This window comes from Gastrolobium bilobum, unplaced genomic scaffold (genome assembly GCF_033153095.1).
Source record: "Gastrolobium bilobum isolate Gb01-03AN ecotype WA unplaced genomic scaffold, APGP_CSIRO_Gbil_v1 utg6649, whole genome shotgun sequence".
NCBI lineage: Eukaryota > Viridiplantae > Streptophyta > Magnoliopsida > Fabales > Fabaceae > Gastrolobium > Gastrolobium bilobum.
Window position 1 is genome coordinate 134112 of NW_026897355.1, and position 26939 is coordinate 161050.

A 26939-nucleotide genomic window follows, 5' to 3' on the forward strand; every position below is an offset into this window, starting at 1 on the left:
TTAGAAAATGGTACTTACAAACAATAGCTCATATTACATCAATCAATACTTTCTTTTTCCTTCATCCGTTCTTTTTCTTCGTCAAAAACAACAACGCACTTTACAATGTGAGTTGTGTGAATAACATTGGAAGGAACTTATATCATTAACATACTATACATGTCCCTTTCCTTATTAAAGCTCAAACAAGTCCACCCAACATCCAATGCAAATTTTCAACACACATGAAAAGTGCAACTAACCTTGCTGACACCTAGTTCAGCTTAAAGTTTATCCACTGTTAAACTTTTTATATTAACACTAAAAAAAATCACATTACTGTAATAATAAACTTATACTCTTTGATCAAATCATCGCAAATAATTTGTAAATAACTTTTTACACTGTAACAAGCCTTCCTGTCTTACAGCTCTGCAAGTCTTAAAACTAAAGCACTCTGAACTGCTTTCGATCGTATCTAGAAAATTGAGAAAGAACAATAACCAATTCTTCCGCTGCTTACACCGTGCATCCCACCTATAGGGGTAAAAACTCTGATTCGATTACATGTGCTCAACAATGCCTTTCCATCCTTTGTTAACGCGCTGTATACCAAAAACTGTTGAGATTGTCTTTACAAAAAATAATTGCTAGCCTGTTCAAATCTAGCCAGTCCAAATGCGCTAGCCCTGTTCCATGAGTTGTATGTTTTCACCGTCATATCGTTTGGACAAAAAGAACTTGCGTTCTACCATTTTTTCACCGAACTTTTTACATGGTTCCTTGATCCTATTGACGCTTAACAATATATGGAAACGTATTTTATATATACAGCCCACAGTTACAAATCAGATCAAAAATTCTCGTGAGTGATAAATGGGCAGCAAAACATTTACCAACTTCTCAAGTGGATTGGAGCACAGTAAGATAGTATTTATAGCCCTGGCACTTGCCTGAATGTTGCCTCTTTTCATCACTGTCTCCCTGACCTTTAGATGGAAGATTCCAATTCAAAACATAATTTGACAAGTCATACGTCCCCGGAGAGAACACACAGATCTGAAGTGGAATTTCTGCCGAGGACATAGGCTCAAGGTGGAGACCGGTTGAGCTTGATCCAGACCAAATGTATGGCGAGACACTTTCCATTGAAAGTACCTTACCTCGTTGGTTTTCAAGAACATTTGATGTGACTTTGAGTTCATTCACTGGTGCGACATCATGCCACCCTGCTTGGTTATCAGGAGTTGCTGATTGAACCACACTTACAATGTTCGTATGACCACCATTACCAGCATAATCTAAAGTGTCAATGCGCACAAAAGCAGTGACACCAGATGAATTGTAAAAAAGCATCTTCAGATTTATTTCACAGAAGGATGCAGAGAAGTCATGATGCAAGGTTTGAGGTCCATCCACTAGCCAAGAAATAGGGCCCGTGCTAGCAGTACTATCAGGAGACAGAAAAAGATCAACAAAAACCCCACAAAAAAGGCAAGTAAATAACATACACATGAATATATCAAATTTATCATAAAATCAAAATCCGAAGCATTATGTATGTAATGAAACATGCCTGAAGTGACACGCATGATGAGACATAACATGAGGAGGATCAGAAAAACCAGGATTGTTGTTACTCTTGAGTGGCCGAGAGATCAATACAAAATCAACAGTATTTAAGTCACCCTGATCCTACAAACAGATGAAGCTCGTGTCAGTAATAGAAGAGAAGAAACAATGATATAGATTGAGTCAATCCTAAATGTTCTATGATGAACAAGAAATCAAATTTGTCCTTAAAATTTTGAAATTCCTTAATCTAGAAACTAAGCCAGCTGCTGTCATAACAAATTAAGAACATTCTGAAATATTCATTAAATAATGAAATATTCTCATAATCTAGCTAACTAGTTAGCTATCCAACGAAAAAAAATGAAATCTAGTGATACAATAAAAAATCAATATAGATAAAAATATGTTCTAATAGCTAATTGAAACTTTGATACTTTTCTTGCTCTATTCTTATTGTTCATATTAGGCCTACAAATAATTTTTTAAAAAAAATGTAGTAAGCTAAATAAGAAATAGCAATAAAAGATAGCTTACTGAATTGAAGTATTGAATAGATTTCAAAAAATTTAAGTATTAAATTGATCAATGTTAAAGTTTAACGAAGAAATTCATAATGAGCAATTTGCCAAAGTTAAGTCGTGTGTATCATTTTTGAACTGATTTAAAAAATTTCATGTCATTTATCAGTAGTTTAATGGATGCGAATTGCAAACTTTGATATTACATTGAATTTTTGTATTGCACTCACACCAAGCATGAAATCAGAAGACTACTGATTTTAAAGGAATATTTTTTTCAGTGGAAAAAAATTATTATTAAAAATAAGAGAAGTACAATAGGGAGATGATAAAATATCCTAGAGTTCAGGAAAAATAAAACAAGACAATATAAAAGTAAGGAAACAATTAGAAATATAATATAAAAATAGAGCGAGAATCCACTTACCACCACTAAAGTATACCACCTTTACAACCAATATGATTACCGTTGGATTAAAATTAAATCTAATGGCTCATGATTAATCATTATAATCCTAATTTTTTACCTTTCATTCTCTCACATCTTCTCTCATCCTCTCACAACTCTCTCTAGGTCTCCGTATTTGATCCTTTTTTTCTAGGGTTTACAGACGCTGAATCCGTTTTTTTCATAGTTCAAGATAAAGTTGTTCCATTCTTATCATCCAACTCGATTTACTATTTCGATTTCAAGTAATTAAAAATCGTATGCTGAATCATGTAATCCCTTAATTAGAATGCCTCGGTTCACTACAATGGTTACTGAAACATTATTGTTTCGATTTCAAGTAATTAAAAATCATACGCTGAATCATGTAAAGTACTTTGTCATCAGGCAAAAGATGTGCATTTTCACGAGTTGGAGCATCAAAGTCCAGGTGATGAACAACGTTCATGTCATAACTCTTGAGCAAATAATAAAGGTGCTAGCTACTTGGAGAATATATAAGGAAAAGATAAAAAATGGTAGTCTCAAATCATAATAAACAACGACACTTCCAGAGTTGAGGTTGATTTCTCTGCCATTTAACAAGAAAAAAAATGGAAATCGTTCCAATCCCCGCTGATACCTACACTCTGGGCTTCATCGGCGCCGGAAAAATGGCCCATGGGTGCAAGGAAATACATCTCAGTTAGGTACTTTGGAATGGCAATTCATATTTCGGAAGAACTTTACCTTGAAATATGAAAAAAAAAAAAGGATCAAATACGGGGAGACCTAGAGAGAGTTGTGAGAGGATGAGAGAAGATGTGAGAGAATGAAAGATAAAAAATTATGATTATAATGATTAATCGTGAGCCATTAGATTTAATTTTAATCCAACGGTAATCATATTGGTTGTAAAGGTGGTATACTTTAGTGGTGGTAAGTGGATCCTCCCTCATAAAAATAATATAAAATCTTTCATCTGCTTTCACCTAACAACTTAAACTTGTGGGAGAGTTGGTTGCTTAATAGTGATATTAGAGCCAATTGTTTGGCTGGGCCCCAGTTGGGCAAGCCATGTGTTTGGCTAGGGTGAGTATTTGGAGACGGTGGTTGATTCAGTTTGGGCTTGTTATCTCTCAACCATGTTGTGAAGCCAAGTGTTAAATCTTGGTTTAACCCCATAAAATACTAGAATAAGCTTCCGCTTGCAGGGGAGTAAATGGTGGGCTTGAGACTCACACTTGAGGGGAAGAATGTTGGGAGTTAAAATGTGAGTGAAAAAGTCTCACATGTTAAGAATGGATTAAGCGAGTACCATGTAAATGGAAAGGCATATGAACCGAATGCCTTAAGGTTTTGTGTTGAAACATAAAGTCAAGCTCACTTAGTTTGTTAATTTCGAGCTCCCCCAATATGTGCTTAACAAGTGAAACAAAGAAACTAGGACTGCAATAGGGCAACCCCATCCCATTATAAATACGGTGTGCCAATACTCATGAAGCAACCATGGGCCAAGCACCAAAGAGAAGCTAAGAATATAATCCTATCCCAAAGAAAATTTATGGGCAAGGAAAATCCCTTTGCGTACAATGCAGATTTTAAGAAAATAATAGTAATGGTAGAAGTGTGCTTGGTTGAGTTGGTGAAAAGATTTGCAATGAATATATATTTACATTTGCTTAGTACCCAAAAATAAAGGCACGGGGAGAAAAAAATTGATTTATGTTCACACTTGGCTAAAAATCATTTTTAACACATCATCTGCTTTCCACCTTCCCACTTTCACCTACTCAACCAGGCAATACCTAAATAATGATATGAAATTCAACTGAAAAAAAAAAAAAGATACAGTTTGGTTGGACAATATAAAAACAAAATAAATGTCTACCTCGTGTGACAGTTCCTGCTGCAATCTTTCGTAATGGTGGAAATTGACCAAAGGTGCACTGTTTATATTGTAGACTAAATCCTCACTGCTTTGGGGAACCAATCTTACATCACCGGTGACAGGAATGGTAGATATACTGTCCTCTGATGATGATAATCTCCTTGAGTTCTGAAGGAAAAAATAGCCTAATTTAGAGAACTGTAATCATCATGTGCACACACACACAGACAAACAAATCTTAAGTGGCCAGCACATCGTGAACAAAAGCATACAAAAATAATGGATATATAATAGAATAATACTAAATGGTTTGTCAGATGAAACCAAGTCGAGAAAACAGGCAAGCTAGATAACTGAGCATTTGAATATGCGGATTCTGAAATATTGAAACGTAGACCATCCCTGAGCTTCGGCATCTAAGTTTTTCACTAATCAATCATTCTATTTTTTTCAGGTTATTTCAGAAGGAAAAAAAATTAGAAACAGTCTTTCAGAGAACAATAAAGAAAAATAATCTATATAAACAAGATTATTAGATTAAATTACCAAATAAAACCGCATAAAATCAAATAATCTCAAGAAGCTGGGATTTATCTAAGTTCAATATGATCAAACAATACAAAAACAAGTTAAAGGAATTTTCTTTTCTCTAATATACGGAGAGAAAAGAAATGGTGATAGACAATTTGATCAATAACATGTTTTACAACAAAATAACCACTAAAAGATTCATGCAGCCCAACATTTTGTTTCAAGTGACCCGCCCTTAATTGGAATTATCCCTATAACTTATCTGTTTAAAGTACATCATCAATTAAAAATATGTATATTATACCAATTAACAAATTACTTATCCTTTTTTTCACATTTCAATAACACCCCCCAAATGAAACCTGTTTGCCATTACGAAAATATGTTACATTGATGAATCACAAAATCAAAAACTATATCACTGACCTTTAGCGTGAAGAAACACGATATTGCTTGGCCAGCCATCAACATTGGTGAAGGAAAAATAGTATCAGGAGATTGAAGTAATGAGATTTCCCAGTGGTGCCCAATAGATGACAACTGATAAACTTGGAAACTTTCTGAGTTTGTCTTGTTAACAACATCCAATCGAACGAGAAATTCTTGTATTCTTAATCGAGAAGGACTGATTTGAAATGAGACATCCAATGATGGTAATACCTATGATCACCAAATTTTAGCACTTGAGAATTAACTAGGTCTATATCTAGTAAATATGGAAATGAGTCATTTAACAGAAAAAAAATTTTACTCAAATAATGCAGTGAAAAATCATAGAACATAATAATTCAATTATTTTTTATAGACACCATTGTAAAAAAAATTACAATATAAAGAAAGAAAATAAAACCAATGAAGCCCAAAAAGTTGCACTGTTTGTATCCGTTTACTAACCTGCACACTGTAATGCAAGCGAAGAGTGCGATATTTGATGACAATTGATATATCTCCCATCTCATAATATATGCTCATGTAAAGAGAAATATCACCCGGAACAGCAGCTCTAAACCAAAGAGGCCACAAGAAAGGTGTTTCCCCTTGAACTGAAGTGCCCTGAAATGAAGTGTCATTCATGTGACCAAGTCCATAGATGCATTGAGATCAAATTCCTAATACACAACTTACATTGTAAAGATTCAATACTGACCTCTGGAAACAAAAAGACTGTGTCAGACATGATATTAGGATTAGAATGTGTATCACTTTGTGCTGAATCTGTCCTCTTTGTCAAGCAAGCAGGAAACTCTGACTGCATATTTTCCTGATTCCCCATAATCAGGAATCTAGGATGACTTATCTTCATTTTAAGATTCTGCCATGTTGGAGTAGTCTAAACTGTTAGGTTCTGTTACTGTACAGTTAGTTTAATTAGAAAGTCAGTTACTATTCAATTAGTGGTTTGTTCGGTTAGTGATAGGATTCTATATATACTGAATCATCGAGCTATTGTGTCAGATTTTTCATATTCAACAAAGTTTATCCCATATTTTCTTCTGAGAGAAGCTTCATTTTCTCTCTGTTTTTCTCATTTTCTTAGATTTTATATCATTTTCTTTGTATCTCTGATTTCTATCATGCCAAAACCACAAATGTATTAAGTGTTTAGAAAAATAGCATGCAAGAAAGTGCAGGAGGAAAGCAAGTTCCACCCAATACAGGGATGTCAGACAGCATAATTACACCTAAACCCACAACTCCATAATTACACCTAAACCCACAACTCCATAATTACACCACACCGCACCAATTAGTAACAATCCCCACGTCTAATGGTAAACCATTACACGTTTAATGGTAAACCGTGTGTGTGTGTGTGTGTGTTCTAGTGTGTTCTAGAAGTAATTGCTATTTGGATTTTAGACCAATTTATCTCCAAACATGGTACCTTAACAGGAAACTCTGATGGATTCCTCAATTCCAGAACAAGTTGCCGCAAATCTCCAGCATATGCCTTTCCAGGTAAAGGGTGAATGGAACCCTGAAGCTTGGGTATGCTCTGTGATTTAGGAAGGGAAAAAAGCTTCTTTAGTATAAACTTGAGACTACACGAAGGAGAAGAGAAATTCATTTGGAAAAATGACAATAAAGAGAGAGAGTAGGATACCAGCACACACCTTTATCACCAAAAATTTAAATTTCTCATTAGGCAAGTGCTTTGCTTTCCTTCTTCCTTTTACAATATTCTTCTTTGGGTGGCTCAACTCAAAATTGTGAAAGCCAACTATTGTACCTGACAGTTTCCACCTAACACCAAGAATTTCAAGAGTACCCTCTGCCCTGGGAGTAACTGATAGTTGAACCTGGGAAAAGGTACTTGACAATATCAATTTTGCAAATTTGATAACTAGATACAAAAAACATCAACATCAACATCAACAACACCTTTATCCCAAATTAATTGGGGTCGGTGGTAGATGAACCCACATGAAAGATACAAAACGGTTGAAAAAAAGTAAAAAAAAATAAAAAATAAATAAATAAATAAATAAATAAATAAAAATACACAAATAAAATAATAAAATAAAATAAAATGAAATAAAAATATATGTATATATAAATAAATAAAAGTAAAAAAGAAAGGGACAAGAAGAAGTGGGGGAAATGAAGGGGAAAAGGACTAAAAAAGGACCATCTGGAACATAGGAATAACAGCGGGTCTAACCCTCCACCATACTTATAGCTTTTCTCCATTCCTTTCTAAGACATACTGTCCGCCAATCTATATCTCACTCCATTAAATCTTGTTTTACTACTTTCCCCCAAGTAAGCTTCGGCCTACCTCTGCCTCTTTTTGTGTTTAGCTCTTGGTAACAAACTTCTGTTCTTACAGGAGCATCCATGGGTCTTCTCATCACGTGCCCAAACCACCTCAATCTATGTTCTCTCATCTTCTCGGCTACCGGTACTACTCCGACCTTTCGTCGAATATCTTCATTTCTTATCTTATCCATCCTTGTGTACCCACACATCCACCTTAACATCCTCATCTCTGCTACTCCCATCTTATGCTCATGTTGCCTATGTGCTGGCCAGCATTCCGCTCCATATAGCATTGCCGGTCGTACTGCCGTTTTATAGAATTTTCCTTTTAACTTCAGGGGAATTTTGCGGTCACACAAAAATGCAGATGCACTACGCCATTTCATCCACCCTGCTCTGATTCTGTGATTTACATCCTCATCAATCTCTCCACCATTTTGTAAAATGGAGCCCAAGTATTTAAAAGCATTTTTTTTGGGTACCTCTTGACCATTTAGATGCACAGGTTCTTGGTCCTCATCTTGTACCAGAGAAAACTCACACTTCAGATACTCAGTCTTGCTTCGACTTAATGTGAATCCTCTGGATTCCAATGTGCTTCTCCACAATTCAAGTTTTCTATTAACACCCTCCTTGCTCTCATCAATAAGCACAATATCGTCTGCAAAAAGCATACACCATGGCACTTCCTCTTGAATATCTTTTGTTAGTTCATCCATAACTAAGGCAAATAGGTAAGGACTTAGAGCCGACCCTTGGTGTACACCTACCGTGATAGGAAAATAACTTGATGATCCGTTACAAGCTTTTACACATGTAGTAGCCCCATCATACATATCCTTGATTGCCTTTACATACTTTAATGGAACCTTTTTCTTCTCCAGGACCCACCATAAAACTTTCCTTGGAACCCTATCGTATGCTTTCTCAAGGTCTATGAACACCATATGCAAGTCCTTCTTCTTTTCTCGGTATCTTTCCATTAGTTGTCGCATCAAGAAAATGGCTTCCATGGTACATCTTCCTGGCATAAATCCAAATTGATTTACAGAAACCTTGGTATCTCTCCTCAAGCGATGTTCAATAACCCTCTCCCACAGCTTCATAGTATGACTCATTAGCTTAATGCCTCTATAGTTTGAACAATTCTGTATATCTCCCTTGTTTTTGTAGATAGGCACAATCATACTTTTCCTCCATACATCAGGCATCTTATTCGTCTGGAGAATCTTATTAAAAAGATTGGTCAACCATTTTATTGCCACATCCCCCAGGCCTCTCCACACTTCAATAGGTACAAAAAACACATTTTAAAAATATTGTATAAGATTTATCACATAATTATCTAAAGAAAAAAAAAAGACATTCTCTTGTATTTTGCATTATCAGGCAGCTACTTTCTTAAAGAATAGTCTGTCTGGAGTTTTTGGAGTGTAATGGGTGTTTCTTTCCACCTTGTAGCAGTTTCTCATGACACATTTTGAAGGTTTTGTGAGGAAAAGAAAAAGGGGGATAAAACTTTGTGGCAGTATGCCAGTTTTGGTATTCTCTGGTGTATTTAGTTAGAGCAGAATGCACACAATTTCAAGGGCTTTTCTTTGCCTATACTTACGTTATTTTTTCCTTTTTAGGAGGATATCTTTTCTTCCACCCCCTTATACTCTTCATCTATTCTCCCTTAATTAGTTTTTTTTTTTTGTTCATTAAAAAAAATTGCATGCATCAAACCAAGTGCTCTGCAATCCATTTGATTTGAATATATATCACAACCAGCCCTTGAAAAGAGCACAACAACGAAGCAAAATTTGTAACCCTATCCAAAAATAGTTGAACACTGTTGAGATATATAGTCCCACATTGGTTGTATGTGCAACTAATGTGGAGTTTATAAGGCATTGGGCACTCCCACCCCTTGAGCTAGCTTTTGGGGTGGTGTATCCCAAGGTTCTTTACATGGTATCAGAGTCTCGCCGCCCCCCACTTTCTCTTGTGACATTTCTTAGCACAGGTACGCTGGGTCTGTTGCATTGTCCACTCTTCAAGCCCAATGGGCTCTCGTGTGAGGGGGCGTGTTGAGATATATAGTCTCACATTGATTGTATGTGCAACTAATGTGAAGTTTATAAGGTCTTGGGCACTCCCACCCTTTTTTTTTTTTTTTTGGTACAGAACACCACGGCACTCCCACCCTTTGAGCTAGTTTTTGGGGTGGTGTATCCCAAGATTCTTTACAAACACAAACGGCTGTTTAAAAATCCCACCACTAGACTACAACCAAAAGCTTTACAGTAGAGACAAATTACCAACCAATAATAAAAATTTAATACTCACTAACAATTTGAATTGTGCAAACTGCAAAGTATCAATGACATTTATGAAGTCTTTAACTTTTATTAGATAATTTATACACTTGGTATCTACTTTTGTGTACTACATGTGAAGTGAAATATAATTTCTGTTATAATTACAGCAGAAAATAGATTCAAAGATCTAAGATGATATATTCACTTCTTATAAATTGTTTGATTATTACTAACACAGAAAAATTGTAGAAAGGGGACATAAAAAATTCTTTTGATCACCATTTTTAGAAAGAATAATGGTCAAAAAGGTTTATATATTCTGTTTTGGTACTAAGTTTATGTAGACTCTACCATAGATAAATCTAGGCTAAGAAGATATACTTAATTTCAACAAATACAGCATGAATTCACTTAATTTTTGCACTTCAAATATTAATTTGATTATTTTATTTTATTCACAACATCTTTATCCAAAACTAGTTGGGGTCGGTGGCAGATGAACCCAAATGAAAAGTATGAAAAGATTAAGAAATTTTATTTTATTCACAACCCCAAAAGAAATCAAACATTTCATCTCTGAATCAATCCCTGCAAACAGCAAGCATAGCCACAAAATCATGCCCTCCTTTCCTCCAAACCCTTAAAAACAGATATGCAAAAATTCTTACAATTTTAAACTAAGAGTACCTGCATTTAATCAGTTAAATATAAATTCCAAACTCATTTTTTAATATAAAAGCAAAAACAATCAATTTTATTTTTCCCCAAATTTACATTTAAGCCTGCCTTATTCACAAGGGAGAGGATCTAAACAAAAGAGATACACCATTTGGGAGTTTCACTTCTACTTCGCTATAAAGACCAATTATCTACATCTTCCAGAACTCAAGTCCAGTGTCATTCTACTCAAGCTTCAATTTCATTGCAAAAGCGCACAAAATTAAGATGGAAATGGGGAATTTCTTAATTTTTCACAATGCAACTAAATTCTGATATTACTAGTCAAAATTAAGAAGCATATGCAGAAGTTCTTGATTATCCACAATGCAACTCAATTCGCATATTTTTAGTCAAAACAAGATCTTTTCTACTGAAAGGAAGTTCTAAAGCAAACTCACCATGGTTGTTTCACCACCTCCTAGTAAGAAATCAACCTCAGACACCAAAAATGAGGCATTGTCTGAGCTCAGATCCTTGAAGTGGTCAAACTCATTGTCATTCTCCACATTTGACTCATTTTCATCTGTAGAACCCATGAAAAACTATTACCAATCCTAAGAAAAAGGCTACCACTATTAAATATTAAAAAGATAAAGAGAGCAATAAAAAAATGGTAGAAGACATAAACAGAAACCCATAGCTTACCCGAACTAACTTGATCAGTACTAGCAGAATGCTTGCATATGAGTGTAACACCAGATATGGGAATTGAGATTTGTAGAGGGTTTTTGAATTCAATATTCACGTTTACAGCTTCTGCAAATGGGTGCCATTGTTTAACAATGCACCAATAAAGCACAAGGGAAAAAAAAAAGTAAGCCTCTTGCATCGATTCCTTGCATAAATTTACTTTTGAAAATGAAATAAAATATATTAGATATAAAATCATTCATGTGTTTTCATCCAAGAGCTTAAGATTTTGGGTGAGTTGTTTCATGATATGGTATCGGAGCCTATGACCATGTGGTTTAGAGTTCGATCATTGTTGCCTTCATTCATACCAAAAAAAAAAATCCCTCTTCATTAAACCCCAACTAATGAGGGCAGAGGTGATGGCAATCCTTGTACACAATCTTACCCTTGTATATTTGCAAAGAGGTTGTTTCCCATTTTCAAACTCATGACCTTTTAGTCTTCATTCTTCCAAATATAAGTTAAATTTCAGCACAAGATATGATGGATCTATGCACTATCCAGGCTTCAGGCCATAATGATTCTTGCATGAAGAAGCGTGCTAAATATAAAATCATTCATGTGTTTTAATCCAAAACCTTAAACTTTTGTGAGAGTTGGTTCATAACATAATGAAATTACAATGAATCCAATCCTGGTTAGGTCAAAATTCCTTTTACCCAACTCTGCATCACATTTTTATATTTAATATCAACAAAATTTACACAAGAAAGTCCAAATGTCATCAAATTTTCTAATTAATTTCAAGTAAAAATCCGTCACTTCATAAACTGACAAGTGCAATTTAATTCCCCAAAAGAATGGCATCAATGATTCTCCTCAAGTCAGTCCCTTTTCTACAATAATGGAGGATAATAAAATATGTCAATTATTTTTAATACATAATTACCATGACTACATGCCAAAAGTTAAAAAAAAAAAAAACCTCACTCCCCATTAAACCCAACTAGCGAGTGTGAGGTGGAGGCAATCCTTGACAACATGCCAAAATTTCCGGACACTATTTCAACACTTAAGTTAGCAACAATGAAAATATTACAACACAAATAACCCTCTTGTTTCACTCCAGCAGTATACTCCTGATTGTCTAATCCAGATCACAACGTTGCTAAAATCTTCCATGTGTCTACGTGATAACAGAATAAATGTTGAAGATATGCATGGCTTATTATTGGAACTCACAGAATACTTAACCATAACTCTGTCAAGGATGCAAAGACAATACATAGTTTTGAACCAAAAAAAAAACAAAAAAAAAAAAACGAAATATAAAACACTCAGCAACTTCAAACTATATTATTAGATGATGACTCAAAATCAATATAAAATATTACACAATGGATAGTCTTTCTAATAAGAAAACAAAAAATATGATGTATTTTACAATAACTCGTAAAATCTACTAGCATACATTTAAAAAGTATTAGCATTCTGAAGCAAGCCAACTTCCTGCTCTCATGGCTTAACTGTAAGAACACGTGTATCGCTAGCAGTTTTCACTACAACTATCAGTAGCCCCAGAGCTAGAATCAATCATAAAATCATGGTTTGATCAATTTAGTGGTCCAAAGTTCAACGCCTTTTTGCTTTTTCTCTGCCCTCAATTCTTATCTACCATTATTCCTTTAATGAGTCAAAACTGTATTACTATTATGCAAATGTATGGCAGAAAATGAACATTTCATATCCTCCAAAAATCAGGATTGAAGACAATATTGGAAAGATATTCAAGTGAAGTAAAATGATACATAATGATTCAATTATCGAGTTCAGATGAAATTCTACCACGTACCTCCTGCAACACAAACATTTGATTGACTGTGCTTTCTTGGGACAAGCTTTGATTGCAACTCCAACCAATTAGTCTTGGCAGCAGAGAACGATGGTATCATTTCCTCCTCCAAAGAATGCCACAAGCCTTCTCTAGTGTTAGCCTGAAAAGTTAATTACCAGTGAGTAGTGACACTTTAAGCTATCAAACTATGGCCATTAACTTATTTGTAGCTTACGTGCCACAAAATCCATGAAACAAATGCTTTCCGTGAACATTTGAAAAGTACCAACACAAATATTAAAAACACATATATAGGTTATAGCAAAAATTGCAGTTCCCTTGCAAACAACATAAGGAAAAGCATAATTTCTATTTTTTTCATAATAATCATCTCAGCAAGGATTCATGTACAGAAACCTACCATTATCTCCTCTGAATGAATTGATATGTGCCGTAAAAGGGTACTCTTACTGTCCACATGGTATAAATTTGTATTTTTTTTGGTTAAAATTGAGGTTATTAATTTGCGAATGGCCAGTTATAAATGGCCCACTGAGTAGCTTGGTTTACTTGTTTGAAGAAAACTTGAGCCAACTTCACAGTAAATCAAGCATAGACCATAATAAGCAGCAAAGATTGCCCAGACCCGGGAGCCTTTCAAATAGAATGATTCTTTAGTCTACGTGACCCGGAGCTCCTGACAATCATGTACAGTTCATTACAATAAAAATCAGCAAGATGGAGATTGGTCTGTTCATGCTTTCAAGTGCAATGGGCTTGAATGTTAATGGAAATGTTAGATAATCAAAACCCATTTTCTTTCCTTCATGCTACAACTTTAGCTTTCATGTTGAGTTGCTCTTTGTGGTTGACACAGAGATACAGACAAATAAGCAACTGAAAGATGGAACACAACTAGTACTTGACAGGGGAAAGGAAAAGGTGTTTCACTAAGGTCGAAGAACAACAGAAACAAACATTCACATTAAATCTGAAAACCAAGGGGAATATAAAATTAAAAAAAGAAGGAATTATTGATAATTACCCACTCAAGGAGGTTGCCCCGTATTAGACAAAGGTTGTTCACAAAAGAGCTAATGTAATGTTAGATAAAGGGTACAAAAGTCTGTTCACATAGCATAATTCTAGGATTGGCAACAAAAATTGAAAAATTCAATTGGGGAAAACGTGATTTTCATATTAATGCTTTCAACTTTGACCTGTTGTTAGTGTTACCATTGTTTCTGGAACTTACAACCAATGTCACACAATGATTGCTTTTGTGGGATAAAGTGAACTTTTACATTGTTGTTGTCATTTCTTCAATTTATAGGTACTTGCTTTGTGTTAGGACTTAGGACCCATTTGCAAGGTATGGAACTTGGAGTCCCACATTGGTTGTATGAGCAACTAATGTGGGATTTATAAGGCGGGCACTCCCACCCTTTGAGCTAGTTTTGGGATGGTGCACCTCAAGGTTCTTATCAAATAATATCAGAGCCTTCTACTGTGTCTCCCGGTTACACTCGAGTGGCGCGGATGGTAACGCCAGTATTGCAGTGTACGCCCGGGGCTAGTAAAAGACTAGCACAAAGCCAGCCCGCGTGGGCGCCGCGACTGCGGAGCGTGGTGGAATGTTATGACCCATTTGCAAGGTATGAGACTTGGAGTCCCACATTGGTTCTACAGGCAACAAATGTGGGGTTTATAGGGCCTTGGGCACTCCCACCCTTTGAGCTAGCTTTTGGGGTGGTGCACCTCAAAGTTCTTATCACTTTGCCACTAGAAAGAAATTTTAATTAGAATGAATGACAAAGAAGAGAGCTGGAGATATACAAGAAAAGGAAGAAAACATATCGAATCTCAACATTAAAAGAGTGTGGAGATGGAGAAGAAAGCCAGGAAGAGAGAGGGAGGTGATGAGAGGATTGGGTCACGTGCACGATAGTCAAAATCAAGACAGATACAAAATTATATTCAACCACAAACACACATAATAATATATAAAAAAACACCCCATTAAACCCCAATTAGCGAAGGGAAGAGACGGGAAAAGGGAAAAGGGATGTGGGATGCAGCTGCAGCAACAACACAACGAAGCAAATAGGGTTAGGGCTTCAAATTGAAGGGGGGATTCAAATTGGGTCTTAAAATCAGGTGGGTGTTGGGTCTTCAAATTCTGATTTTTTGCAACACGGTGGGATGATACAATTCCACCAATCCTACAATCTTCCTCGATGATCTCACCAAAACGAGTTTTCGAACATGAATCAGATCAATGGTGGGGAAAATCATAGGATTGTGCGATCCCTTGCATGCCATGGCCATGAAATTCATTAATTCAGTGTTTTAATCTCAACCATTAATTTTGATCCAAGGGATGTGAGAGATTCTTCTCATCCCTTACAATAGGTCACTCCTCTCAATTGATATGCCCCTTTATATATGTGTGCGCGTGCAAACGTGTCTATGTGTATATATATATAAATATATATATATATACATATATATATATAGTTAGTTAGAGAAATACAATATAAAATCATTAATATAGCCTTAATCTAACAGTTTAAGTTTTACATTGAATTAATTATTTACATAGTATTTGAGTTTTTGTGACCAATCTGTTACGAGTTCAATTCCCACCACTCCTACTATATTAATAAATAATTAAATATTGTGGATCTTCTTAACAAAGGAAGGTGGGTCTGTGCATTGTCCACCCTTAAAGCCTAATAAGCTCTTGTGTAAGGGAACATATTAGAGAAATATAATATAAAACATTAATGTGGCCTTCACCTAAAAGTTTAAGCTATTAGGTGAAGGTCATATTATGGTTTTATATTCTATTTATAGCTTAAGCTTTGGGTTGAATTGGCGTTTTACATAGTATCAGAGCTTCTGTGAGCAAGTGGACATGAGTTTAATCCTCACCACTCCTGTTTATTAATAAATAATTAAACATTGTAGAATTTCTTAGCTCAGGTAGGAAGGCTTATGCATTGTCCACCCTTCATTTGTGTGAGAGGGACTTTTGGATTGTATTGGTTTTTTACATATATATATATATATATATAGAAAAGGTATTTCTGCAGTCACTGGAGATAAAGTTATCTCCAGTGAGCTCAAAACGACATCGTTTTGGGTTATAAAATTAAAAAATTATAATGATAAAGAATAATATAACCTTGCAATATATTAAAATTACAAAAACACCTTGATTTCCCCCCCTCCCAAAACGACGTCATTTTAGGCTCACCGGAGATAACTTATCTCCATTGACTGGAGAAATCCTTTACCCTATATATATATATATATATATATATAAAGAGAGAGAGAGAGGGAGATGAACGCCATGTTGCTTGACATTCATTTACATTTTAAGGGTGATACCCAAGTACCCATGTGAACTCAAGGTGCTTACATGCATCATACATAGGTCAGTTAGATATTTAGAGTAATAGTGACATACCTCTCAAAAGAGAGAATAACAGACTAAAATGTTTGGGAGAAGAAAAGAAAAATCTTATTAGATGATAGATTATATGGCAACAACAAACCCATACAGATTTATCATTAAAGCATAATCCCCACCTTCTAGCACATAGTCAGTCTGTTAAACAGTAACAAGGGCTAGTTAAATAGCAAGCAGAAAACATTTTGAGAAATTCAAATCCCAAAAGATGGGGAAGCATAGAATTGGACTCAACTTACAGCTGAAAGTGATCCAAAAGTTCGGTAATCTTCAAATATGACCTTGAGCGAAGAGATGTTGATCACAGGCAATTGAAGTTTGGTTACCTCGAATGTCCTTCCTGTTTTCTATGATATACATGAAAAATTAAGAAAGATGTCAAATTAATTAGCTTCTGTCCAAGTCAACATACATATTAACACTGAAATTATAGAGTCATGCAAAGCAAACTATTTCAGGAATTACAACAAATCAAACTATTGGCAGTTCATAAACATTTTATACAAACAATTAGGTTCTAAACATATGAAATCTGAATGAAATAGAAGCACTATCACCTCCACAATTTCAAGAAAGTCACCCAGGAATAATTCCTGTGTTGTCTTGGACTGGTGACTACAGGCCAAGATTTCCATCATATGCTTGACAGCCACATCATACATTCCAAGGGAAGCATACCACCTAAAACAATCATCTTGATAAATAAGTTCAAAGAATGTAGATGCTATGCTTTTTGATATAAAAATCACAATATAATATTGCTGAACTGAGTCAAACTTACTGTCCTATATGGAAATGAACATGATCATTGATATAACTCCAAGTAGTTCCTCTAAAAACAGAAAGAGCACTTCTGTATGTTCGGATAGCATGTTTGATCTGAACATGACAAGGTCAGGAAGGCCAGAAAATTAGTAAGAAAAAGCAATGCATTATTAAACGGGGGAAAGATCTGCATATTAGTGACAGCCCAATACCTGATCACACTTTTTATACTGCTCACCAGAAAGCACTAGATGAAATCCATATTTGCGTAACATGGAGGGTTTAGACAGCAAGTAGCAGTATGATGCTTGTTCAAGCATCACAGCAGAAAGTAGGATATCCTAAGACAAGGAATTTGTCAACAGCAGGAAACGATATTCCCAAATTACTATTATTTTATATAAGAAAAAAAGCACTACCTCACCACAAATACGAAAATAAACAGTAGCTGCCTCCTTATATTGATCTCGTGCCTTCAACATTTCTATCCACCATAGACCACATCGTGTTGCATTTTGCTGACCCGATGATCCAAGTTTCTGGACACATTAAGTTTATAAATCAAAAAGGCAATGTGAAAGGAATATAGCAATAACAGAGCATCTTCTTGAAAAACATAGTACTTGATCTTTCTCATGATCCAAAATAAACCATACATACTAAATATGTGTTAAAAGCATTTTCCATGCAATACTCAGCTTCCTTTCTAGATTGATCCAACATGAAGTACGTAAGTCCCATCATTTCCTGAAAAATAAAGTAGGCAAACCAATAGTGAGCATCTTCAAAACATTCTACGATCAGAAAGCGTATAATGTGGGCCTTGGAAAAAACAAAAGTAATGAACTCAACCACTGGGAAATAAAACACTCCAAACAGGAGGATTTCTTCTTAATATTATTTTACTTTTCTCTTCAGGTAGGGGATGGTATGGCAAGTGTCAATAAATAAGGAATAAAACTACAATGTTGAAAAATGTCTTTAATAATCAATAGGCACATCAAGAATGACTAATACAAAGGGTATGATGTGCATCTGAAATTCTGAATGCAATGTAACTTTTACTTATATAGTTACATTCAGATCACTTTGGCCCTAAGATGACAAGCTAAGAGAGCCATGTAAAGTATCTCATCTCCAATATTTCCAGGCTTTCAAAGTTCCGTATTTTAAGAAAAGGAACAGGTCCCACAGTACCAAAAAAAATACAAAAGGGCAACCAAGCTTCCTCTGGAGTGGAAATAAATAATAGACTTAAACCATTCTTCTGAAATAGTACCATATTATCAAGGGAAGTTATTCCTTATTTTGGGGGATATATCGAATCCAATTTAACATCCTTCCAGCACTTCTTCACAGAAAATCCTAAACTAACTTAAACCCATGTAACAAACTTGCACCATCTGAAGGCCCTCTCCACTTGGAACTGAAAGCATAAAATTACCTGCACACCAGCATAACGCTTCCAGGCTTTATCAATCTTGTAATCTGTGGAAATTAGGCGATAATTTGACAGGGCAAGTTCATAATCTCGTAACATGAAAGCATAGTCACCCAAAACTCGAATCTGGGATTCAATGGAGTTAAAGTTATACCTTCAACAATGAAAACCAAAATGATATTAGGAAAATGCCCGAAACAGATTGTTACATGCATAGCATATATGTATATTCTATCATAACAGGTATATGTGTGTGTGTTTCTGTAACATACGTAGGACCACTGAGAGAATCTGCACCATCTTCTTTCCCTTTTCTCCACCATAAATTTTTTATTTGGTTTTTAAAACCTTTTCGTGTTGCAGAAACCTAAACAAGAAATATTACAGAAACAAGGCAAAGGGCTATCAGAATATAGGTCAAAATAATAAATAGTGGGTCAGAAATAACAAATTCAAACCACCAACTCAAAAAAGCACTGAACATAAAAAACCTGTTGATTGAGCACACGAATTTTTAGCTCCATGTTTGGAATGATGTGCTTAGATGATAAATCTTGCATTAGATCTTTGACCTGTACTCAGGAAATAAAAATGGGGCAGCAAAATGCACCTACAATTTAAGCATAAATCCTATAGAATGAAACTAACAATTGTTGACAGTGTCAAAAGCAATATACCTCATTGATATCATCAATGCTAAGAAAGCATCCAAGATCTTGACTAGGTGAGGCATCAGATATCTGTAACAAATTTCAAGAGACTATTGCCTAAGTTGCATATATTCACATAAATGAAACCAAGATTTTATATTATTTTTAACATGGGTTCCAATATGCAAAAGAAAAAAAGAAAAAGCATAAGACAAGGAAGATGAAGTAGATAATCAACTTTATTATTTAAAAAAGAAAAGAAAAATTCTTCAAACAAACTTACATATGAAGCCCAAGGATTATTTTGATGTTTGATTTCAACATCTGGGGAAGAATTAATGCAAAGCAACAAACAGTCACTTGTACCAAATGTACTCCTCATTTCTGTCAATATTTTACTTGCTCTGCTGAAGAAGAAGAAGAAGAAACTCAACAAGTCTATCACTACATACTACTAAAAACTATCTACACAGAAAAATAATGGATAGTGAATGCCCAAGGTTGCATTAGGTTCTAGAAAACAACTGTCAAGTTTTCATTCTGTATTTTTTCTTTTTCAAGAAAACAATTTTCATTTTCAGTCTTCATTCTCACAGAATGAGACTGGTTTTGAAGTTTGAAATTATTTTCATACAAAGTCTACATCATACAAAACTTCATCTTCAAAGGAGAAGTTTGTAAGTTTTCAAGAATGTTAAGAGTAATAAGGACAAAATAGACAAGTGAGAGTAATTCACTCTTAAAATGATCACAAAAAATAGGCTTTACCCTGTGCTCAGCCAAACATATTGCTAAACCAATTTCTCTATTTTCATTTAAAAAGAAATCAGGAAATAATCAAACCAACTGCATATTAGTTTTCCATATTAATGTGGTGTTACATTTTTACCCAAAAAAGCAATTTATTAGAAAGAAAAATGAGAAGATACAATTATACGGACAATAAGGAATCCTCCAGAGCAGAAAAGCAAAGAACATCAAGGTAAAAAGAGCCAAGAATCCAGCAAAGCTGCCCAAGCTCTAACCAAGTCTGAAATGGCAACTCCCTCAAATTAACAAATGACAGACACCAAAGAGAGGTCATATACATATCTTATTGACATAGGAGCATGAGTCCCATATACAAACATTACGCTCCTACTAAATACACCACAGAAGGGAAAACTTTGCACAATGCTACAATTTCTCCCTCCTTATTGCCAAAACCTTTAAATATAACCAACAGAAAATATTCTAGAGTAGGACACACCCATTGTTCTCCAAGAACCCCAAACAAATTGTTCAATAAAAAATTGGCTGCCTTGCAGGGCAAGAACAGGGGTCCAATTGATTCTGATTAGAGCAGCACATAACACATGTCAAGAGAGACAGTAATGTAAAGCCTGTGAACAAACAACAAGTCATTTGTGTCATTAATACCAATGTCCGTATAAAATATTTTTGAAGGAGCTTTGAATTTCCAAATCAGTTTATCTAAAAGCAATCTCTCATGATTAGGAGAATGGGTAATAATGTAGAAGAAAGATTCACAAGAAAACTTTTCAAAAGTATCTAAAATCCAAACTTCAAATACTCCTTTACATGGACACTGTTAGAGATATAGAAAACCATTAATGTAGCCTCACCCAACAGTTTAAGCTTTTGGTTTGAATTGGTTCTTTACATAGTATCAGAGCATCGGTGTTACGGGTTCGATCCACACCGCCCCCCATTTATTAATAATTAATTATATCTTGTGGAGTTTCTTAGCACAGGTAGGCTAGGCCTGATGCATTGTCCACCCTTCGATTCCAATGGACTCTCGTGTGAGGGGAGCATGTTAAAGATATATAAAACCATTAACCATTAATGTAGCCTCACCCAACAACTTAAGCTTTTGGGTTGAATTGGTTCTTTACAGACACAAAAGAATGCTCCCCACTCCCAATGCCCCTCCTGAAATATGCCCATTCATTTCCAACTAAAAGGTCTTTTCCAAAAAGCATGCCTAGCAATCTTCATTACACACGAAAACATAGATCTCCCTTCCCAAGACATATGAGATACACCTCACAGAATGGCATAAAGTAATAATGTCCAAAATAGAAAAAACTTTCGTGGAAACCAGTATGGTGTCACATGTATCTATTATGCATAAACAGCTTCTCGAACACAAGAATGACACAACATTTATACCTGTCTGCAGGGCCATCTTGATTATCATGCACTAACAAGTAATGCTTCAAAATCTTTGGATCCATTGCACCACTATTAAGAAGGGAAGGAAGCTTGTTGGTATTAAAAAGGTCAACGAATCTGTTAATAGGCTTTTCATCCTTTGAAGAAACAGCTAGAAGACCTGCAAGTTATTTTAAGAAGGAAAGACAATTAAATCTGAAAAGATACACTTTGAAGAAGGAAAGTAGAAGAAAATTTCAAAAACAAATTATCTTAGGTAAGATATTACTATATTTGTTAGAGAAAATTAAAATGAAGAAAGAAAAGACAAAGAAGAAGAAGAAGAAAGGCTCCAACTAATCCCAAAATCTTACATGCCACAGGATGGTCAAAAGCTTCATGGTCTGAAAAAGAAGCCATACGAACAAGCTCTTTATTGAGAAACTGAAACCAGGATGGTGTATTTCTGTATTCAGAACCTACAAAAGTATTTGTTGATCAAACCAAGTCTTAGACAAGGACAGAACTTGAACTACCTTGACATCACACTAACAGAAATTTTACAGCTCATTCTAGGGCCATAAACAAGTGGAGCCTAGCAGAGCACTAGTAGGTGCTCAAGCTTGTTCAATTAAATCGTTAAAAACTTAAAAATATACCACGCCCAAGGTTTAATCAAACTAAAAATCTGTACTCAAGTTCAGCTCATTACCAAGTCCAAGCAATTCAAAAAGCATAGTATTTATATGATGTATAATTGTACTTGTACATGCATGCAAATATAAATTAAACTATCATAGGAAATTATTTTACACATAAAGGTTTGTATATGAGAAAGCAAATTACAAAAATATATAATACCATTCTAAATTACTCACGAACTATAATATGTTTTCATTCATCTATGATTATAGATAAAACTACATATAAACGAAGAGATACGTATCAGTTATAGTCACTAAAACAAACCATGGCGGATACAGATTCTATAGAGTGAATGCCACTTACTCTCAAGTTCATGATTAATTTCTGGTACATCAGAACACAACTCGGAAAGCACTTTCTCCCCTGCCTCTGTGATAACTTGCTTCAATTGCTCTTCAGCTACCTAGTAAAAAGGCGCGGATACACAAATAGAACCACATAATAAATCCTAAAAGATAAACCTATTTACGCAGTACAGATAGTTTAAAAATCTCTCAAGCAAGCATGATCTAAACATCGAAGTAAGCCATGTCCACAGCATTCGTAAAAGATCGTGCGAACAATTACCTTCAAATCGGGATTCCTAACATCGGAAGCATAAAACAAGCGCAACTTGAACTTGTGAAGGCGATATGGCTGGTCACTGGCGGTCCTTACAGGAACTGCTAGATGCAAAAAGGAGGAATGCTAGTAACGAATCGGAAGCATTAATGGATGAAGATGAAATAGGAATGGAGGATAAGATTACCGTCGATGTTGTTGAAGGAGCAGAATGGAGTGAGCATCTGAAGGAAGGAGAAGCCGTTCTTGAGGCAAGACTCTTCAACAGAAGGAGTAGAAAGGACCATCACAACAGGAGTGATCTCCTCCAATAGCATTTGCCCCAGTGGCGTCCTCGCCGGATCCATTATCTTCTTATTCTCCTTTCTCCGGCCAGTTATTCGTTGCTAGCTGTCACTCTCTGATTTGCCTACCAGATCGGATCTCTGCCGTCAGAGGACGATTGCGATTTGAGAAGGAACCAGAGTACAGTCGCCAGAATGAGGGAACCGTTTCCCTTTGCCTTCCACGACGTCGTCTCTCTGAGGTCCAGACGAAAATTAATTGAATGAAATGAAACAGATACAAAAATATTGACCCACTCTTTCTTTTTCTTTTTTCTTTTTTTTGTAACTCATGTATTTTTCACCTTATATGAATATGAGACTAATATTTTTGTCCTTTAATTCAGGTAAATTGCCCAGGTCATCATCGAGTGCATGAAACAAAATAGGGAAAAATGTTTATCCTTTTAAATGACACAACTTATATCCTTTCACTCTCACAAAGAGGTGGGACCCACACCTTTATTTTTTTTGTCAACTCTCTCTCCTCCTTTATCTATCTCTTTCTTTTTCTTAAAATTACTCAAATTTACATCCTTTAAAATGACACACACTTTACCCAACAAAATAATACCCAAACCTAGAAAACCGATAAAAATATAAATTAATATTCTTTTGCTATAAAGACATTGTTAACGTTCCTGTATATTGTGTAAACAATTTTTTTCCTGTTTATAGTACTGTTAACCTTCTTGGCTAATATACCAAATATTGACAATATTTCATTTAATTTAACAACATACGCTTAATACTTAAAATTAAAATTTAATACTGCTAAAATGTTCATATAAAATGAGATTTTTTTTAGAGTAGGTAAATCTTGATAAGTGGAGATTGCAATTTAAGTTAATTATTAATACACCATTAATTATTTATTCACTTTAAATAAAAAAAAATGGTATTCAAATAAAAATATTTACTTTAAAAGAAGTTTGTGCAAAATAATATTAAATATGATGGTTTAAAATTTATTTATCAGGAAATTTTTTTATACTTCTTTGAAACTTATATTCAAATTATTTCTTGGATTTATGTAGGAAAGGTTGGGTCAGCTGTAGAAGTAGAAGACTTGCATAATTCATACCCGTATAAGTCCTTCAGTCTTTATCCACATGTGAGTTGTGCTGAATCTGCTGCTGATGTTGGTGCCTCGCCAGTCGCCACTATTTCATTGTGTTGATATGTACTTTATAAATATGCTTAATGTCTTTAACTTGTACAACATTGGTGACGATTTCAGACGACTATGATTATCTTTGGGAGCGGCTCATGATGAGATAAGAAGGGCATCTTTATGTGGTGAAATGTCACAGGTCCTATACTCTTAATGTTCAGTTGCGTGTAGGACTGTAGTCTGTACAATTACACTGCTTTTTGTATTTTAAAATGTAAAATTCCTTCACAAAGTGTAGCATAACCTTGCACATAATTATTTCCGTTATTCTTTCTAAATATAATCTCCTGTTCTTTGCTCTCAGGGATCAATTGCTATCGAAACGCCAAAGTTGATGGGAAATCTATGGGTTAGAGTACTAACTTGTATTGTCCAGCACAAATTGTCCAAGCAGCCGTGGGATGCTGTAGGCGTGATTCAGTTCCTACTTGCAAAGCCTTCTTGTATATTCCTTCCTCCGTAGGGGAGTTAACGGACCAACCTGAGTGCTTAAAAAAATGTTAGAAAATTATATAAATTGTTGACGAGACTTTACTTAATAATTTAAATTTTTAAGTGAGGTTACATTAATAATTTTATAGTCAATCTGTAATCTATTATTAATATAATTATAGGCTATAGCCTGACTTATTTATAAAAAATAAAAATATTGCTTAACCTGTTAAAAAAAATGAGACAATACAAATTTATCCAAATAGAATATACAAACAAAAGTAGTAATAATTTCACATAGATTTATAAATTTAATGTACTAATAATTCTGCTTAACTAATAAACTAAATCATTCAAAATCATAAGAATCTAAAAAAATCAACAAAAAAATAATAATAATACATCAATTTTTCAACTATTACATATGAAAAATGAATAGCACCAGCAAAACAGGAATCGAAAAACGATAAATCGCCTGTGCAAACAAATCAGAGTTTACGCAAAAATATATTAACAACAGCAGAAGAGAGACCACAGAGAGACGAAGAGACCTTCAACAAGAGAGAAAGGTGAAATGCTCGGAGACGGCAGAAATCGAAAGCGAAAACGATGGTGAAATGCTTGGAGATGGCTTCGATGAAAAGAATGACAGAGTCAGAGAACGATTGCTTGATGGCTTGAGTGGGCTGGGCGCGACGATGGGAGTGAAAATTAGGTTAGTATAAAAAATATAAAATAAAGATAAGAGTTAGTAGGTCTGCCTGACAGGCTTTTGAATTGGAAATGAAGCTTTTTTATTAAATAAGTTTTTATACAAGTCTAGGTCTGAATCCAATAATCAAAACACTCACAGATCTCTCAAAGAAAAAAATTTCAAATTTTAAACACATTAATTAGTGACATAATTTTGTATAAAATATATATCAAATCTTTTATAAAATGATACATTTATTTTTAATGCAATTAGTTATTTTACATATAAGATACAGATTTTAGTATAAGGCTTTACTTTTACCAAATTATTTTGCCAATGTTTTAAATATTAAATTGGTTTTCTTAAGTAAATATTTTTCACAGGCATTGAATTTAGTGCGACATTAGAAATCATGGATATTTTATTATATTAGAGTTGTTAATGTGTGACCTTACATGTTAAGAAATATTTATTACTCTTATTAATTGTTCTAATTATCTACGAATTAAATGTTTTATTTTTCTGATTTTGAGATATTAAATATTATTAGTTTTTATTTAATGTCTTTTTTTAATTCCTTAATCTCTGCCATAATAGCACGTGTAAACAAAATCTTAATATCCAGATATATATATAGGATACTTGTGTATCAAATGCTTATCAAATGCTGCCCGAAATGTAGCCAGGATAACAAGACCTTGAGACAATCCATTAATGGTACCCTTCTACCAATAGCGCAGTTGAGCTCTGATGATCCAAGAAGGACTACACCTTCTAACCCTTCAGTACGTAGTGTCTGATGGTCCAAATATTGATCTTACCCAAGTTTATTCTAATTTTCACAATCAAATTATTTTGCCTGAAGAACTTAGTCTTACTGGGTGTTTGCATCTTCAAGAACAATCCACAGAATCTGATCATTCCAGTGATGGTAATGTCCAAATGTATTTTTGCGGGTTCTACTCAATCTAGAAGCATCAAGAATATACAAGTAGTCCTGATACTACAAATTTTGAGTTGCCACCATTGCCTTGTGAAGAGGCAGCCCCATATGATATGTTGTGGTCCGATTTTGAGACGATGGTAGACCATGCCTTGCAACTTGCAAGCCACCCAACCTCCACTTTCTGAACCTGAAGCTCATGATGCAGACTTGTTAATGGGCAACTGGAGCCCCTTCGATTTTCCAGGCCTTCATAATGCATGATTCTCTTCATTGTTGCCTTGTTTTGCTTTTGATATACAGTTTGTGTTTAGGTTGGATCAAAATTACTACTAAATAATTTGAATATGTAAGCAAATAGTCTTAGACAAGGATGGACCTACATGGGGCTACTGGTGGCCCCCGCCCCCTCCTAAAAAATTATATATTTAAAATTTTTGCATATAAA

General features: G+C 34.7%; 1 protein-coding gene across 1 annotated transcript; it reads right to left on the reverse strand.

Annotated features, from left to right (window-relative positions):
• Positions 1-283: 283 nt before the first annotated feature.
• LOC133306201 (uncharacterized) lies at positions 284-23422 on the reverse strand. Its single transcript, XM_061506487.1, has 27 exons — positions 23113-23422; positions 22932-23026; positions 22668-22767; positions 22034-22138; positions 21678-21840; positions 19786-19906; positions 19530-19592; positions 19344-19424; positions 19125-19219; positions 18856-19006; positions 18072-18158; positions 17831-17950; positions 17624-17752; positions 17428-17525; positions 17204-17327; positions 16886-16993; positions 13190-13331; positions 11350-11460; positions 11103-11227; positions 7036-7221; positions 6807-6917; positions 6069-6233; positions 5816-5974; positions 5348-5581; positions 4391-4558; positions 1556-1668; positions 284-1429 (listed from the first exon to the last, which is right to left on the reverse strand). Exons 1-27 carry the CDS (start codon positions 23270-23272, stop codon positions 883-885), a joined length of 3861 nt encoding a protein of 1286 aa, XP_061362471.1. The 5' UTR covers positions 23273-23422; the 3' UTR covers positions 284-882.
• Between the last annotated feature and the right edge of the window lie 3517 nt (positions 23423-26939).

Excerpts from the sequence above, each read along its gene's own strand:
- LOC133306201 (XM_061506487.1), bottom strand. The coding sequence starts at position 23,272 with ATGGATCCGGCGAGGACGCCACTGGGGCAAATGCTATTGGAGGAGATC. Across the intron at positions 19,220-19,343 it reads TTCGTGTGCTCAATCAACAG|GTTTCTGCAACACGAAAAGG; the intron begins GTTTTTTATGTT and ends TTTCTTGTTTAG. Across the intron at positions 17,526-17,623 it reads AGTATAAAAAGTGTGATCAG|ATCAAACATGCTATCCGAAC; the intron begins GTATTGGGCTGT and ends TGTCATGTTCAG.